General features: G+C 50.5%; 1 protein-coding gene across 9 annotated transcripts in view; it reads right to left on the bottom strand.

Annotated features, from left to right (window-relative positions):
- EHMT1 (euchromatic histone lysine methyltransferase 1) overlaps positions 1-18940 on the bottom strand; it is a 153111-nt gene that overhangs the window by 11775 nt on the left and 122396 nt on the right. For all 9 annotated transcript variants that reach the window (XM_060608063.2, XM_060608064.2, XM_060608067.2 and 6 more), the window contains 6 exons: positions 15990-16112; positions 9434-9535; positions 7679-7783; positions 1460-1614; positions 510-677; positions 180-324 (listed from right to left, as the gene is read on the bottom strand). In XM_060608063.2, the coding sequence (XP_060464046.1) occupies positions 180-324; positions 510-677; positions 1460-1614; positions 7679-7783; positions 9434-9535; positions 15990-16112 (798 nt within the window). The remainder of the gene's footprint in view (positions 1-179; positions 325-509; positions 678-1459; positions 1615-7678; positions 7784-9433; positions 9536-15989; positions 16113-18940) is intronic.

Here is an 18940-nt window from a genome sequence, read left to right as displayed (position 1 = left end):
GGGGCTAGGGACCCAACACAGGATACAGGGTCCGTTTCCAGGAAGGATCTTTATCTGCCTTTCAGCTCTTTGGTGGAAGACAACTGCTGTAAGGGCCGGGTCTTCTTGGGGAAACATCCGTGGACCCCGGGCCCCAAAGGCCCGCCGCCCCCCCCCCCCCGCCCGCCAGCACCGCTGACCTGCAAATGGGTGATGTTTCTGTCAATGTTCATGGGGGACGTCACGCAGTTCTGAGAAACGTATTTATAGTTGCTGGGGCACGGCTCATTGTCCACAGCGTTGACACACGGGATGGGGATTCGCTCATAGCCTCGAGCAATGTCTCTGCCGCCGGAAAGGGGGGACGTTACCTTTCGCGGTGACAAGTGATGCCCCAACAGGGCAGCCGCTGAGGGCTGGGCCAGGCACTTTGCTCTCGGGCCCGGGGACGCCTCAGCTTGAAGAGAAGCTTTTGTTTCAAACTCTTAAACCCCCACGTGTCACCATTTGCCCCAGAACGGCCTCCTCACCTGCTCACCGTCTTCTCCGTCGGGACAGGCCTGTCGGGGGCTGCGTCCCGCAACGCCCGGCTCATCTGCAGAGCGTCCCACACCTGGGAGTTGAGGCTGGCACACTGCAGGGGCGTCTCTCCCTCTTTGTTTTTCAAGGTGACATCTGAATCCCGAGAAAGAAAGAGGCTAAAAGGAAAAATGTAAGCCAACAAAACATTCAGATCTTAATTTAAAGGCATAAGGATGAGATTTATGAAGTGACTCTAGTCAGTAAAAATAGAGAGTACACCACTCATCTCGAAATTAAGCTTTGCTGACCAGAGCTTCTAGAAAGATCAGCCTGACTCACCAGGAATGCACTCCATTACTCCTTCTCCCACATTTACAATCAAAAGTCACCTCAGTTTTCTCGTCAGGAAAAGCGTGTAAGGAACTAAGGACGGTATCTGAGGTCTCCTGGCTTTCCCATTTAAAAGCACGCTCAAGGATGAACGGGTAAAGCACACCCAGGTGGCCGAGGACACGGTCAGGGGCCGGGAGGTGCTCTGAGGGCCTGATGCGAGTCAGAACCGCACGGTGAGCGGCAGCGCGGTGCTCCGGCCCCCACCACAGGGCAACCCCTCATCTCTGAGCTCCCACTGGGAGCACAGCGGCTCCCTAGGACCCCAACTGCAGCCACGTGTGAGTGACATGGGGAACAGCTCTGGCGAGTGGCGAGCAGCAGCACCGGCACCTCCACCCCTCCTGAGCAGGGCCGGCCCGTCGCCCCAGACCGGAGGTGCCGGACAATTTGACCTAAGCATTTGGGGATTTTTCACAACGATCCTCCCTGAACCGGAAGGAACCATGCTGACTTCAATCGCAGACTGGGAGACTCACGCCTCTGCCCGCTTGGGGAAGGAGCTCCATTCGGAGGGCCTCGCCCACCCTGGGAGCCCTGCAGGGGCCACGGCAGCAGAGCCACTCACAGGACGCAGGCGTAGCGGTCCTCCCTGGCGGCGATGTGCAGGGGTGAGTCTCCGTGCACGTTCACGGCATGCAGGTCACACCTGGCGGCCAGCAGGATCTCAGCTATGTCCACGCAGCCAGAGAACGCAGCCCAGTGTAGACAGATGTTCTCCTCCTGCACAGACAGACAGCGCAGTGCGCCAAGAGGAGGGCAGAGCACCCGTCTGAGTGCCGAGGGCACTTCCTTTGTTGTTTCATTTTTGTTATAAAAGTAATGCACAGTACTGAATATTTTGGAAATTGAATAAAAAAATCATCTGCTATAAGACCAACCTAAACACAACACATTATTAACATCACATTTGGGAGTACTGTGCTTTATCTAATTTTTAAAATTATATTCACTTTGGAATAGAAGTACAATCACAGGAGAGAACGATACTTGTGTAAGATTTGAAAAAGACAAAAGTAGACAAATTTGACCGCATTAAAATTTTACTTCCCGAAAACCTCTACAAAATAAAAATTTTAAATCAAATATGAGAAAAAACCATTTGTGCTGTACACAAGATATAAACGATTTTCAACGATCGCAGCAAGTTTACTAGGGCACCACACACACCATAGTTCTGGAAACAAACGCGAGAGGGAGAAAACCGGAGAGCCCGTGCGGAACGTGGTACAGGGAGCGTGCGGCACCGCCGGGAGGGAGAGCGGCCTACCACAGGACAGCCCACGACGGCTAGCCGGCCACACTGGGGACAAGCTAGGCGGCCGCCCCGTGCTCACTGCGGGTGGCGAGGCGCGCCCGCGGCCCTGACCGCCCTGCAGCCCGCTGAGCTCACGCGTCACAACTTATGGAGCCTCTCCTCTAGCGAACCTCTTCCTCGGGAACACAAGGAAGTGAAAGTCTGAGTCTTTTTCTTTCTCTGACTTGGACTCAGGGCTTAACCCTCAGAGGTGGCAGAAACATTTATTGCCCTGGAAGCGCTCTCTGCTCTCCCGGCAGAGTGTGCACCGCTCAAGGGTCCCCACCCCTGGGGGACCCCGAGGTTCTCACAGGAGCCACCACCAAAGTCAAGCCTGGCTGTTCACTCTGACACCGCCACAGGGGGCTCGGTGGCACCCAGGCAGAGCTCAGCACAGTGCCTGCCCCACTCGGCCCCGTGTCCGCCCTCACGGGGCCGACGTGCTGGCTACGTGACTCTGCACGCCCCATTCCTGGCCCTCTCCTGCCCAGGGGACCCTCTGTAACGCTCCTGTGCTCGCAGACAATCCCCACACTCTGAGTGCATCCAATGCTTTCAGCTCAATGAACTGCAGGAAACATAAATGTAAAACAGAAACTGTGTGGTCCTCTCAGTTGGCAAATAGCTGCTGGCCCCAGGCACAGGCTTTTCTAGGGACTCCTCCGTGGTACTTTGTGAAAAGCCGGGATTTGCCTGGGGCTTCCTTTCCTGGACGTTGTTCTGAGTCGCCTTCCTCCCCTCTGATCTTTCCATCTTCCACACATCTGCAAGCTCCAGAGCAAAATGTGATTTCCTTAGGGACCTCTTTTCTCATTCCTTCATCAGAAAGATCTATGATTTTATAACCAGAATTCCATGCTGAGACTGTCCCTCCCACCAAGGCTCCTCCTAGCATGGGACTATGCAGCCCAGACTCACAGAGGTCTGCCTGCTGTGTCACAACAGGCCTGACCCACGTATCTGAAGCGATAGGCGGCACTCTGTTTCTGGCAAAGACAGAGCCAGAGGGACCAGCTGGACTCACCCGCCCGCCTGAGAGAGCCAAACAATCAAAATGTGTGAAATACTGGTTTTCAGATGATGAAGGACTGTATCCCTGAGAAGGGGACAAAAAAGGTGGCCGGGGTTTGCACAGCAGGCTGTGCGGCTGGGAAAGAGGCCTCTGGAGATCTGGACATCCCCACCTTTGACCTCCAGAAGGACACACCCCAAAGCCCAGGCACAGAGGGCTCAGTGCCAGTACCCACACAGGAGAGATGAGCAGCCCTGGGCTGAGATCTGCTTGAAGCCACCTAATAAACCTAGAAAGTAAAACCCAAAACAATCAGACCGTTTCCAAGTAACTATACTGCACACACAACAAGACTCAAGACATTTCCAGGAATAAAGAAATTCGCAGCAAGGTAAACTTCATCATGTCTGGCATCCAACCTAAGGTTACAAACAAAACTTTCAGAGCTGACAACTACAGTGTCTGACAGAAACATACTGGGGGAGATTAACAGCATCATAGGGTGTAAAAAGAAAAAAAAAAGATTACTGAGCTTGAAAACACAGCAAAATTGCAATAAAACCAGCGAAATGGCTTTAAAATCAGCCAAACTGCAATCCTGAGTGAAAAAATTATTTGGGAAAATGAAAAGACCATCGGTGAGCTGTGGAACAATGTCAAACCAGCTGATTAATCACAGAACGGGGGCCCTTATGAAGTGGGGGTGGGCAGAAAAATTACTGGAAGAAATACGGACTGAAAAATTTCTAAATCTGACAAAACTCTAACCTTACTAATCCAAGCTCACTATACCCTTACTGACCTTCCACGCACGAACACAAGTAACACAAGACACATCCTAATCCAACTGCCAAAATCTAGTGACAGAGAGAAAATTCTAAAAGCGGCCAAAAGAAAACAGATGTGCTGTACACCGAGAAGTAAGGACAAGGCACCCCGAGAGTCCCCTGTGGTAGACCCCTTGGCGAGGATGCAGGCAGTGTGAGGAAAGCATGGAGAGGAGCTGTGAACCACAGATCCACACCCAGCGAAACATCCCCCGAGTGAGGGCAGGAGAAGGGCTCTGCGGGCACTGGTGTCGGGCAGACCAGTGCCCAGGGCAGTGAGTGAAGTGAGATGCACAGAAGAAAAATGACCCTGGATCGAAGGACCTAAGCAAACAAGCGGATCTTTGAGACTTTCTTCAGGACAGTGTTTCCCAAATATCTCTGACAGTCTCAACAAAGTACGTACTGTGGCATCAGTACAATGTCTGAGAGCAACAGCATGAGGTTGGGAGAAAGGGGTACACTCGGGAGGATTCCTGTGCTATGCGTAATGTCTCGACGGGCCTTGTGGTGGCACTTTCTCAGCATTGGGAAAGCACGGCAATGGTGTGAGGACAGGCAGGTGTGGACCCCCGCACATGTGGACAAAAGGACAAAAGGCAATTCTGTGGAGAAAGGAGGACTTTCAGCTACACATCCACACACACACGCACATCCACACACAAATACAGAACTCTGATTCACACCTCCTACCATCTATGAAAATGACCACCTGAAACTAAAAACTATTATAGGAAAACATGGGAGAAAGGGATCTGAGGTTAGGCAATGAACTCTTAAAGAGAACACCAAAAACGTGACCTATAAATAGAAAATAATTGGGGCGCCTGGGTGGCTCAGTCAGTTGAGCGTCCGACTTTGGCTCAGGTCAAGATCTCACAGTTCGTGAGTTCGAGCCCCGCGTCGGGCTCTGTGCAGACGGCTCAGAGCCCGGAGCCTGCTTCGGATTCCGTGTCTCCCTCTCTCTCTGCCCCTCCCCTGCTCACGCTGTCTCTCTCTCCCTCGCTCTCAATAAATAAATAAAAATTTAAAAAAAAGAAAATAATTGATAAGCCGGACTTTATCAAAATTAAAAACCATCTGCTTACTTGTTAGGGTTCGTAAACCATCTGATACAGAGGACCTGTACACAAAATGTACTAAACCCTTCAAAACTGAAGGATACAACAATAAACATCCCACTAAAACATGGGCAACAGATGTGAGCAGACCCCTCCCGGAAGAGGACACAGACTGACCATGCTGAGGCCCGGGGAGGGGGAAGGAGCAGCTCTTGGACACTGGGAAGGGTGTGGCCGTTCCAGAAGCTGGGCGGTGTCCTCACAGACGTGAGCACACACACATCACGGGACCCAGGTGTCACCTGAGGGAAATGACAGCATGTGGCCATGCAAATGTGTGGCCTGCCTGTGTGCGTGTTCACAGCGGCTCCACGTGTGAGAGCCAGACCCAGAAGACACAAATGTCCATGACCGGGTAAGGGACGAGTGAGCTGATCTGTCCACACGACGGAACACTGACCGCCAGACCAACGCTGCCTGAGCAGCGTCCACACCGCAGGGATCTACCCACGGAACAGCAAGCTCACAAAGAACCCCCACGGGACAGAAAGCGGTGCGGGCGGCTGGCTACAAAGCAGCAGGAGGAAACTGGGAAGGAGTGTCATGCACTGGTGTGGCTGTGGTGGACTCTGGGCTCACAAGCATCTATTTCAGGTGTACGTGTCACTGCACACCTGCCACAGTACAGTCTGCCGCTAGCGCGACGATGAAACTGTCAAGGTGAAACGTGGTTCCGTCGTCACGTGGCCCACAGACACGCAATCCGTCAATTGTTCTGACTCCTGAGGACCGCCAGCAGCACCAGCACTGACACCCGCTGGACTCTGTGAAGCCGTGTGCTGCCCACACACCCGCACCCCGACCCCAGACAGCTGCACGAGGGGCGCCATGCCCAAGGACACACGGCTGCAACTGCCCTAACCACGTCACAAAGCATCAGCAGGGCAGGTCGCGACTGCTCTCTGCTGCGGCCACAAGGGACCTCCCCACACCCCTTCCCTTTATCCTCACCTTCCAGTCCCCGGTCCCTTTCAGGCGGTGTCATCGTACCCACACCAGCTCTGAGGACACGAACAGAAACACCCCGCAGCCGAGCCACGCGCTGCAGGCCCAGATCCCGGCCTGTGTGCCACGTTTCTGGGCAGGGTGAGACCCGCTCACAGATGCAGGAAAGGGTCCCAATGCTGAGCAGCCACAATGAGAGACCAGGTGGTGCTCGCTGCTCCCACCCCTTCTTCAAGCGGGGGTCTAGAGAGCCCTGTCCCGCTCAGGGTTCAGAACCGGAAAAGGCCACCTGCCTCCCTACCTTGGACTCTCAGGCTCCACGCTGACTTGCACGCTACTGAACGGTGTGCTTGGAACAATCAACTCTTACTGCCAACCTGCTTTCTTATTTCATTATCAGTTTAATGAGTCTGTGGCTAGACTTTCTATTTATGGCTTTTGGTGACACTCTGTAACAGTGGACATAGCTCTGCAGGGCGCACTGCGTCTGTCTGTTCTGGGAACCCTGTCCCTCTGCCTTGCTCCAGAGCAGCTCCCCGGTGACCTTCCCAGAAATGCCCTTTTAAATTAACTGGAGTTGGGGCGCCTGGATGGCTCCGTCGGCTAAGCGTCCGACTTCGGCTCAGGTCATGATCTCGTGGTTCGTGGGTCTGAGCCCCACGTCAGGCTCTGTGCTGATAGCTCAGAGGCTGGAGCTGCTTCAGATTCTGTGTCTCCTCTCTCTCTCTGCTCCTCCCCCACTTGTGCGTGTGTGCCCTCTCTCTCTCTCTCTCTCAAATATAATAACTGAATAAACTTAAAAATACATTAATTAGGGGCGCCTGGGTGGCGCAGTCGGTTAAGCGTCCGACTTCAGCCGGGTCACGATCTCGCGGTCCGTGAGTTCGAGCCCCGCGTCAGGCTCTGGGCTGATGGCTCGGAGCCTGGAGCCTGTTTCCGATTCTGTGTCTCCCTCTCTCTCTGCCCCTCCCCCGTTCATGCTCTGTCTCTCTCTGTCCCAAAAATAAATAAAAAACGTTGGGAAAAAATTAAAAAAAAAAAAAAAATAATAAAAATACATTAATTAATTAATTAATTAATTAATCGGAGTTGCCTGCTGACACACAGGCTGCCAGGAGGTTACTCCCACAGGGACTGGTGAGTCTTCGGACCTTGGCCCCAAGCCCCCATTTTCTGAGACCAAACCTGTCCCACAAAACCAGCCTTCAATACCAGCACCTTAGCTCTCGTGGTCTGAGTGCATGGTGGCAACCACAGAATGAGCCGGCGCTCACACATCTACCTGCACAGGGATGGTGTGCACCCTGGGCTCCTCGATCCAGGTGCGCCTCTAAATAGGCAGGTACCACCCACAGGCAGGTCTCAGGAACCTCCGCCCCTCAATCTATACCCAGCAACTGGCCAACACACAAAACAGCCTGAGGAAACCACAGTGGGTCCAGGGGCCACTGAAAACATGGAAAAAGAGGGCAGAGCCTTGGTCAGGTTTCCAAGAAAAAGAACCTTCAGCTGTCAGCTCTGCACGCCCTGGTCTCTCCATCCTCCTCCAGGACCTGCTTAGGACCAGCGAAACCCAGAGACTCACGTTGTCCCGGATGTTGATGTCAGACCCCTTGGACAGCAGCAGCTTCACGAGCTCCACATGCTTATACTCAGTGGCCCAAATCATGGGTGTCCAGCCGCCATCATCCTAATTTCAAAAAACAAACAAAACAAAACACAAAGCCCTACAATTCACCACAGCTCCCAGAGACAAGTTACATGAAGAGCAGTCTCACTGAGGACCTATAAGGCGGCCCCAAGAGGCGGGAGCCAGACCAAGTTCCCATTTTCTTGGTGAGGAAACCAAGGCTCCGGGTATAGCCCCAGACATCTCAGTGGGTGCAAGACGGAGCCAGAACCACCCAGTGTGACCCTCACAAACCTCTGCTCTGAGGGGGACAGATGGTTCTGCGGGACCTCGCCCCTCTCCAGCCTGGAGGACAGACACTGCCAGGACAATACCCCGCACACCTGAGTGCACCTGCCTGGATCCCTGGACCAGAAACACCGTCGACCAGACCGACCCTCAGAGACCAGAAGTCTGGTTGGTGGGAAGTGCTGGCCCTAGTGACACAGACCCCGAGGAGGAAGCAAGACCAGGCTGCCAAGAACTGCGGACGGAAAGCAATCCAAGCCCAGAGACTGACGGAGGCTGTGCGCAGTTCTGGCTTCCTCCTGAAGGGCAGACGGCAGAAAGTCTTCGCAGACTGACCCCATCTGTAGGGTCCACCGTGGTTCTGACCAGTCGGCTTTCTACCACTCCACCCACCCAGGCCTGTCTCTCCTTACTCAGTTGGTCATGGGTAGTTTTGTTTAAACCAGGAAAAGCAAGTCCTCAGGAAATGCGTATCACGCTGCCAACTCATGGTCTGGTGGCAGAAAGCTCAACCCTCCCCAGCACCTCCCAAACGACTCCCTGCACACCCCCAGCTGCCACATCTCTCTGGCAGATATGCAGCTTCCATGACTGTAGCGAGGCCCTCCCTGCAGGCTGGCTGTGGGCACCGCCTGGGCACTGGGGACACTGCAGGGACAAGCTGGCCTCGTGGAGCCAGCCCAGCCCAGGAGAGGAAATGTTCAAAACCCAACCAAATGGGAGGCAGAAAATGAAACAGCGTAGGGGTCTAGCCCGTGGACCCTGTGAGAGCAGAGGTGGGCCGTGAGGCACATGGCAGGGAACCACATCTCTAGGCCACTGGGGAGGGTCTCTGTCAGGGTGGCTTGCAGAGAGCTGGGCTGGAGGCAATGACACTCCTAAAAGATGAGGCAGAGCCTGTGATGCCAAGACAGCCTTCCCAGAGCCCAGAGTCAAGTGGGAGGAGAGGGGTCTGGGCCCCAGCAAGTGGGAGGGAAGCTCCCTCAATGCTCTCCCGAGTCACTCACTCACTTGACACACATGGGACCTCCGCAGGCCAAGGACTACTCGTCACGCAAAGACCCTGCCCTGGAACCCTGAGAGCCACTAGGTGGGAAGATGGGCACGACGGGAGGGAGGGCACCCGGCATACAGGAGGTCAGGGACCCCACTCAGTGGTGACATGTTCACCCAGGCCAGGAGACTACGGTGGCCCAAGAGGTCACTGCGGGATGAGCTCTCAGAGTAACCAGTGGGCGGCCTGGGGAGGCGGCAGCCAGGGTGAGTGAGGCCAGGCCTTCCGAGGCCTTGCAAGGGGGGCCACAGAAAACAGGCAGGGAGCCAGGACTGTTACAAAGGTCCTTTGTACAAAGGTCCCCCCAGACTGGGGTCTCTGGCCAACCAGCCAGGTAGAGTGTCGGTAAGTGGAGGACGTGGCTTTACCTGACAGTTGACGTCCATTTGTCCATTTGAAAGCAGATACTGAACCACATCATAGTGGCCTTTCTTGGCAGCAAGGTGCAAACAGGTGGAGCCCTCTGCATCCTGCAACACAAAATGCCATTTAGATCCAGAGAAATCACATGACTTACAGCGTGCCAGGCCCTGAGCGCATGGCCACAGTGAACCTTCATTCCCCACAGGGGGGAGGTGCCGTCTAGAACGATAAGGAGCCCAGGCAGAGGAGGGTGGGGTTGTTTTCAGAGGTTGTACCACTGGGGTCCAGACCCCGAGCTTCTGACGCCGATGGGACGAGGCCTCAGGTGGCAAAGGGCCTTCCACTTGCAGACAGCCTGCAGGCACACATGTGAACCGCTGTCCCTCCCTTTCCTTCACGGTCTGACAGGCCGTGGCACGCCCCAGGCTTCTCCATGTGGCCAGGTGCGGCGACCTGTCCCTCTGTTCCAACAGGGCCCCTGGGACTGTTTCAAGCCACTGCACTCCTCACACGACCAGAGGGCCACAGTACCCATCAGGACCTCTACAAGAAATGGTTGCCACTGCACGTTTAAAGCAGTGCTAATGAGGCAGTAATCACTGTCTGTACGCCACAGGATTAAAGATCATAAATGGCAGGGAAGAGCAGGGGCTCAGAACAGGGGCAAAGCCTGCCCTGCAGCCCCACACACGTCCTGGTGGCTGACTGAGTGCGTTCTGTTTCCTGAGGCTGCTTGGGCACATCTCCCTGTTAGCTTTCAGCTCTGCTTCCTCAGGCATGCTAAATATATCCCATTAATTGAACTACCTCAAAACAAAACAAAAGCCACCCACCACTGGAGAGGAGAGGTCGGACTCAGGAAGCTCCAGGAGAGACTCGGGGGTTCCGGGAGGGCTGGGGGACCATTCATGCCCCGTCTATACAGCCAGGCTCGGTGCCAACCTGAGGTAGCATCTTTCACAGATGGATCCCTCCTGTGCACGCACCTCAAGGACCCACGCGGACACACTCCCACCGTCTTCTCCTCACGGGCCCCTCTGCTCTCTCCCCACCGGCTCCCATCTTTCTATTGACCATGTTTCCTTATTCCCTCTTTCTCTCCGTTTCTAACCCTAAGAGCAGTAATCCTACATTTTCACATACGTATAATACACACTTCTTATCAAGACTGAAGTTAATCAGTAAACCCACTTTTCTCAAGAAAACCCACACAGTCCAATCCTGTGATTACTGGTGTTTAAAATTTTAATTGTATGATAAACACAAAAACGTATGGTTGTTGGCTTCAAAGGCTTGCCTTGTTCTCAAGTGTTCTGTTTGACTTTGTGCTCTTTAAAGATGCACTGAGATTGCAAAACCGTCCCCTGTTCACACATCCTGGGGGCGGGGGCACACGCCCAGCAACAGGGATGCAGGGGGCGCTGTGGCTCCTCTGGGCGGTCCAACCTTTGAGCACCACCACATCCAAGGGCTACACAACAGGGTCTCAGGCTTGTTTTCAAAAGGCTGAGCGCCTTCCGCGTGTTTGCTGGTTACTCAGACTTCCTCTTCTGAGGACTGCCGCTCATTCCTTGCCTGTTTTTCTTTTGGATTCTTTTATTTGTAGGACTTCCTTATAGTTTTGGATATGAATCCTTTGCCAGTGTGCTGCAAAATCTTCTGGGAGTGTGTAGCCTGCCTTTTGTGAACTTTGTGACATCCTGTTGATTAGAAATTCTTAATTCTAATGCACTTAACTTTACCATTTTTGTACTTTTCTGTGTCTTAAGATACCTTTCCCTATGCTGCAATCACAAAGATAATCTTTTCTCTTATAGAAGTTTAAAAATTTTTCCTTTTGATTCTCACATTTACCATCTGCATGATCTACATTCTCCATCCTTTTTATTTCCAGCCGTGTCTCCAATAACGCAAGCACCCTGCAGCAGCACACAGCTGGTCCTGGTGTGTTCAGTCTTCACACGTGGTGTCACCACGGACAGGGACAGGGCTCCTTGTACCATTGGTGTTTACTCCTCTTCTCCTGCCTGTAGTTATACAAATACTGCTCAGGATCCCATCTTACCGCCTCTACTCGATTTTCGTAAATTGTCCTTAAAGCTGTTATTTCTTGTAAATTATTTTCTTTGTGCTTTCTCTGGGGATGACGATATTATTCTCTTTATCGGTCACCTTGGATTCATACCTACTGCCTCCCACAGCAGAAACGACAGCCTGACAACAGCAGGGCTCCATTCATGGCTCTTGCTTGGTGCTGTTGGTGGCATACATTTTACTTCTAAACTGGTATGAACTGCACCTTGTACAGATATTACTTCTGCTTTAAATAGTCTTTTATCTTCTAGAAATTAAAAAAAAATTAATGTTTATTTTAGAGAGAGAGAGAGAGAGAGAGCACAAGAGAGAGCGAGAGGGAGAGCGTGCGTGTATGCAAGCAGGGAAGGAGTAGAGAGAGGGAGACACAGAATCTGGAGCAGGCTCCAGGCTCCGAGTTGTCAGCACAGAGTCCAATGTAGGGCTCGAACCCACGAACCGCGAGATCACGACCCGAGTTGAAACTGGACGCTTAGCCGACTGAGCCACCCAGGCGCCCCTATCTTCTCGGAAATTTAGAGAAAACAACAGTCTTTCCCAGGGGCGGTTCCTGGGCTGACTCCCGGGCTTTCCTAACCCTATTTGGGCAAATGTACCAATAAATCCTATCAGCTTTTGTTCAACTGGGAATGTTTTATTACACAATTCGTTTGCAGGGAGACTTTTACTGGATGCAGTCTTCTGGACTGACAATTTTTTGAGCTTTCTACCCCATCGTTTCAGATGAGAAGTTGGTGGCTCGCTGTGACACTGCCCGCCTGCATGTAACGTGCTGTTCTTTAGCTGCTTGTAAGACTTTCTCCATTCTCAGTTGTCAACAGTTTTAACCACACTGTGCTTAGGTGAGGTAGTCTTTGAATTTACCCAGTCTGGGGTTTTTTCAGCTTCTTGGATCTGTAGATTGTTTTCTTACCAATTCTGGCAAGTTTATGACCATTTTTTTCCCAACATAATTTTTTTCTACCAGGTTCTCTCCTCTTTCTGGGACTCCAATTACATATCAGTTGGAAACTATCCTACAACCTCTTCTTCAGACTGAATAATTTCAATGATCAGTCTTCAACCTCAGTGACCACCTTCTTACACTACACCCAATCTATGGCTAAGCTCGTCTACGAGTCACCCACTTCAGATGCCTGCTCCCCTCAAGCCACAGATACTTCTCCAGTCCTTGTCTACAGGCTCTTGCTGCTTCTGTAAAGCCCTGAACACTAACCTCTTGCCTCTGCATTGGTGCTTAGCTTGGGCGCTGGCTCCTGTGAACCCATCAGAGAATGAGGTAAATGCGAGACTCACCCACCCATCATAACACAGAGGATTAATTATAGCTATCTACAGGGGCGCCTGGGTGGCTCAGTTGGTTAAGTGTCTGAGTCTTGATTTCAGCTCAGCTCATCATCTCACAGTTCATGTGTTCAAGCCCCACGTCGGGCTCTGCACTAACAGTGCAGAACCTGCTTGGGATTCTCTCTCTCTCTCTCTGCCTGTGCCTCACCACTCCCTCTCTCTCAAAATAAACAAACTTAAAAAAATTAAAAAATAACAAAAATAAAAATAATTTTTAAAAAATAGCTATCTATATTTATACAATAGTAGTTTCCAGATTGCAAAACCACCAAAAATAAAGCAAACGACTTTATAAACATAAGCTGGAAAAAATATTCGTAACATATGAATAGCTATACACCAAAGTGTGCACTTTAAGACAAGTGAATTAAAATAGCAAAAAAAATAAATTTCGTATATCAAACCATTTTCGTATATCAAACTGTTAATTAATATTTTTCAAAAAAATCTCTAATAGTCGGCATTGGGAAGAGCAGACAGGAGCGAGTGCTCACATACTCTCGGTGCCCTTCAGAAAAAAATATAAAAAGCCTTAAAAATGATTATATATTTTGATCTAACAATTCCACACCCAGAAATATGTCCTAAAGAAACCAAACATGTACCAAAACTTAGCTAAGAAAACGTTTTACTGAAGCACTGTGTATAATGGAAATTCAAAACTAAATATTAGGCAATAAGTAAATCTGACTAAAAACGATACCATTACGTTACATCATGAAATACAATGACAATATAATATGAAATACAATGCAGCCACTTAAAATAATGTGATAAGATAATATTTAATGACAGAAAAATAGTGATATTTGATGGAAAAAGGAAGCTGATAAATTACCATCAACAGTGTAAGTTTTTTGTCGGAAAATTGTGTGACACTGTGAAAGACCATGAGATCGTTTTTATAGTTTTATCGTGGCTCTAAACAAATACATGTGTAGGTACACAACATAAAACTTGTCATTTTAGTCACCTTAAAGTGTACGAGTCAGTGGTAGCGTGCCACCGTGGGTGCGGACTCTGGAAGGAAGCGTGGGGTCCACTAAGAAGGGACGCCCGCCCCGCCCCGCCCCGCCCCACCCCACCCCTGGCCCCGCCCCCAGTATCCTTTAACTTACTTCCAGCGTCTAGATTTGATGATCCTGGGTCCTCACAGGAGTGGATCCTACAGGATGAGGGCTGCTCTCACTCAGCACAACACTGGTGCTGGGACTTCCTTCCCATTCGCAGCTGAGCGAACCCCCACGATGCACACAGACCACTTTTCACTAACCTGTCCCCCTGCAGGGGGACACCTTGGCTGTTTCCACCTTCTCGCTTTGTGAACGATGCTGCTGAGAACATGGGGGAGCAAACACTGATTCATGCACCTGCTTTCAGTTTCTTGACTGGAACAGCTGGATCACATGGTAATTCTACGTTGAAGTTTTTGAGGATCCGCCACAGTTTTCCACTCAGCTGCACGATCTTACGTTCCTGCCAGCAGTGCACGAGGGCTCCAGTTTCTCCGCAACCTTGCCAGCACTTATTCTCCGTGTTTAGATAATAGCTGCCCGAAGGGGGTGAGGTGACTCACTGTGGTTTTGATTTGCGTTTCCCCGATGACTGGTGATGCTGAATATCTTGTTGTGTGCTAACTGGCCATTTATAGAGCTTCTTTGGAGGAACGCCTATTCAAACTCCTTGCCCATCTTTGAACTGGGTTGGACTTTTGTTATTGGGTGGTAGGAGTTCTTTATATATTCTGCATAGGAATCCCCTATCAAGATTTATGACTATTTTTACCATCCCGTGAGTTGTCTCTTCACACTTTGGGATAGTATCCTTTGACAAACAAAATTTTCAATTTTGATGAAGTTTATCTATTTTAATTTTATTGTCTGTGCTTTTGGTGTCACATACAAGAAATCATTGCCATATCCAATGAATGTTGAGAAGATTTTCCTCTATCTTTTCTTCTAAGACATTTATGGTTTAAGCTCGTACATTTAGATCTTTGATCCATTTTGAGTTAATATCTGAAAACAGTCTAAAGTAAGGGCCCAACTGCATTCCTTTGCATGTGGAGATTCCCTTTTCCTGGCACCATTTGTTAAAAAGATGGCCCTTTCCTCCCACTGAGTGGTCTTGGCCCCCTCCTAAAAATCACTTTATCCATTTGAGGGTTCGTTTCTGGGCCATTCTGTCTTCACACCAGCACTGCGCTCTGTTGATTACGGTAGCTCTGTAGTAGGTTTTGAAGTCAGGAAGTGTGGGGCCTCCAGCTCTGTTCTTTTGCAGGGTTGTTTTGGCTGTTCAGGGTCCCTTGAGATCTGTAGGAGTTTCAGGACGTGCTTTTCTATTTCTGTGAGAAACTCGTTGGGATTCTGACAGGGATTGCGCTGGATCTGTGGTTCACTCTGGGCGGTACTGGCATTGTGGCAATATTCACTCGTCCAACCCATGAACGCAGGACATGTTCCCATGTTCTTAAGTCAATTCTTTAATCTCTCTCAGCAATGTTTTGTGGTTTTCAGTCTATAAGTCTTTCGTGTCCTTGGTTAAGTTTATTCCTAGTATTTTACTCTTTTTGATGCTGTTATAAATGGAATTGTTTTCTTAATTTCCTTGTTGGATAACTCATCTCAAGTGTATAAAAATATAACTGATGTTTCTGTATTAACTTTGTATCTTATAACTTCTCTGAATGCATTTGTTAGTTCTAGATTTTGGATGGGATTTTAGGGTTTTCTACATATAAAATCATACCATTTACGAACAGAGATCATTTTACTTGTTCTTCCCAATTTGTATGCTCTTTTGGAGTGGGGTGTCTAACTGCTCTAAGTTAAAGTCAGAAGAGGAAAAGCGCACAAAATGAAGGAGGGAGAGACTGGGCACGGCAGACTCCTTACTAGTTGCTGCGACTATCGCCAGGCACAGCACACCCAGCGCTCACTAGTATTCTCCCAAATAGACCCGTGACCACGCAAGGAGAGCAGACAACTGCTTCTGGACTACCAGGTGGACATCTGCCGGCTGCCAATTCCTGAAGCTGCTCCAACGAGGAACCGGCCCCGGCTTAGCTTTATGAGACATTTCGACACAAAACTGGAAGGGGATTCAGACCAGGTAGCGTACCTTCGGGTCCACGAGGGCGCCGGCCTTGATGAGGTACTTCACTGCATCCAAATGGTTGTTTTCTGCCGCCTCCATCAATGGGGTCCTCTGGTCTTCTGAGCAGGTGTCAATGTTTGCGCCCGCCTGGTGACACAGGACAGTTCAGGTGTGGGGGAGCCGCCACGGTAGCCCCCACCTGGCTCACATTCAGACACTTCAGACACTTGCAAGTGCTAAGACCTCGTGAGCTACGTTAAAAAATCATTTCTAATGACCAACTATAACTGAGTCTTCAGAACCGAATTCAAAGACATGATTGTTCTATTATTGCCAAATCTTTAGTTCAAGAAGAGCATTTTCAGGGCCCCTGGGTGGCTCAGTCGGTTGTCTCTGACTTCAGCTCAGGACACGATCTCATGGTTCATGGGTTTGAGGCCCAAGTTGGGCTCTGTGCTGACAGCTCAGAGCCTGGAGCCTGCCTCGGATTCTGTGTCTCCCTCTCTCCCCTGCTCGTGCTCTGTCTCTCTCTCTCTCTCACACACAAATAAACATTTAAAAATTAAAAAAAAGAGCATTTTCATTTCCAACCAATTTGATAGAAAATGTTTAAAGCACGTTAGTGACAATACCTTTAGAAATTAAAAAGAAGTGAAAACCTTCTAAAGTAGGCAAAGACGGGATGTGGAAGGGACCGCTCAGTGGGGCTGGGCCAGGAGGCAGGCCGTCACCTGGCCTACAATGACCAAAGGACACTCTGGTTCAGTGACCTCTTTCTCTGGCTGTTTTAATGCTTCCCAAACAAAATAAGCAGAACCAAAACTGATCTCCAGTAGTATGTATTCTGAAGCAATTTCTAATTCTCCCAATAGAGCATGTACTTGGAAAACTAATGAGCTAGCAAGTACACATAGATAAACTTCAGTCTGTGTGAAACTTAAGCCCCCAACTTTAAAATAGGACGTGTGCTAGAAGCAAATCAGCTATCTCACAACTGAAACCTTTCTTCCCCATAGGGGAAAAACCTCCACCTTCTTAAACTGACATACCAAAAGCTAGTATTTAGTTTATAAAATAAATACTTATTAGGAGAAGGCTAAGAATAGTATTGTTTTTGCTGTTAGCAATTAAAAACAAAAATAACAAAATGAGTGGGGCGCCTGGGTGGCTCAGTCAGTTAAGTGCTCGACTTCAGCTCAGGTCATGTCTCACAGTTTGTGAGTTTGGGGCCTGTGTCGAGCTCTGTGCTGACAGCTCAGAGCCTGGAACCTGCTTCAGATTCTGTGTCTCCCTCTCTCTCTGCCCCTTCCCCACTCCCGTTCTGTCTCTCTCTTTCAAAAATAAACATTAGAAAAAAATTTTTTAAAAATGAGTTAAGAAATTTTTAAATAGACCCAGAGTGTTGCACAGGGAAACCAGCGAGCTGAGGTGACTCAGGGAGCCTCGTAGGAGACTTCTGCCAAATTCCAGAGGGCAGGATGGGGCTGTTGGCCACAGCAGAGTTGAAAGTCAGGGATCAGAGGACCAGGCCCTCCCTGAGATTTCAGGGGCAGGTCTGAGGACTCACAACTAGTTCCCGGCACGATTGAGCGAAAGGAGGAGCAAAAAGTGACCAAGCCCACACACAAGCACACAGACCCTCACTGGAACACACAATCCAGAACCGACACCACGCCAGTCAGCCCAGAAAAAAGTGATCATCACCAGGAAAAGGTAGGGAAGACCGCGAGACAAAGGGAGGAGACAGAGAAAAGAGAGTCAAACCAGGAGATCCCCACGTGACCGACGGGATTCCCCCAGAGAGAATGGTGAGAACAGGGAAGCAGGTCCCCAGGGAAAAGCTCCAGTCCATCCAGCAGGACGGACTTAGTTTAAGCTCCAGGCCAGACACACCAAGTCCAGGCAGATCCCAACCCCCACCCCTCTTCCCCAAAAGGCCCCTGTGAGAGCGTGCAGAATGTGCAAGATCCTGTGTGGGTGTGTGCATGGCACACCCCCATGGCAGTCCCTAGGCTCAGGGGTCAGTGCAACAGGTGTGGCTCTGTCCTTCCCCTCCGGGCTCTGTGACTGTTAGAACACCCACCTTTCTGTGTTAGAAGACACCTCATAGGCTCATGGCAGTAACACTAACACATGAAGGACAGGGCGACAGGCACCCAGAGCTGGGGAGCAGATGGAGGTGGCCTGTCAATGGGGACACACACACCTGGACCCAGGACAGGGCAGCTGCTATGAGTGCCCAGTGGCAGGGGTGCCCACACTACGGACGTCCCCAGTGCTGGCACTGGAGCTCTCCGTCTGCGCCCAGCACAGCCGCCCCGAACACACAGCCCCCTAGCTTGGGAGGTGCAGCTGAGGCCGGAGGGGCACACATTTCCTTTCGTTTAACTTTGTCATTTACATTCAAACAGCCACACGTGGCAAGGCATGCCACACTGCAGAGAACCGGGGCCCAAATGAAATAACTGCTGCTCCCAGTGAGACCCGAGGATGAAAATTAAACAGATGGGAAGGTATCAAAACCACTCTTCAAAGGCGCTCCTGGCTGGGAGAGGACACTTCTCAGACCCCGGCAGGACAGCAGCCCAGGAGAGACGGCGGTGGCTTTAGTGCTGCTCTGGGGCTGGAGAGAGGGAGCAGAGCCAGAGCCTGCCCGGTGGACACGGTGGGGTGGGAGACACCCCACAAAAGCGGAGTCTCCAGGGAACAACACTCTTGGACTTAGGGCAAACTAGAAAAGCCCGCCTCATATCTTTCCTGGGGAATCTCAAGAAAAGCTCAGGTTCTAAAGGAAGAAAAATACACAAAATCACAGGCTCCCAAGCTCAGAGGGTGAGCAGCCTGGGCCAGTGAATTAAACATCAGGCTAAGAATCCAGGCAGCTGGAGCCAAGCCCTACACATCAGGTCAGCCCAGAAGGCCACAGAAAACAACACTAAAAAGGGCTGGTTTTCCACAATAAGTAACATTTTATT

The sequence above is a fragment of the Panthera onca genome, chromosome D4 (genome assembly GCF_046562875.1).
Source record: "Panthera onca isolate mPanOnc1 chromosome D4, mPanOnc1 haplotype 2, whole genome shotgun sequence".
Taxonomy (NCBI): domain Eukaryota; kingdom Metazoa; phylum Chordata; class Mammalia; order Carnivora; family Felidae; genus Panthera; species Panthera onca.
The sequence above is the reverse complement of the archived record's forward strand: the minus strand, read 5'-3'. Positions and strand labels throughout refer to the sequence as shown.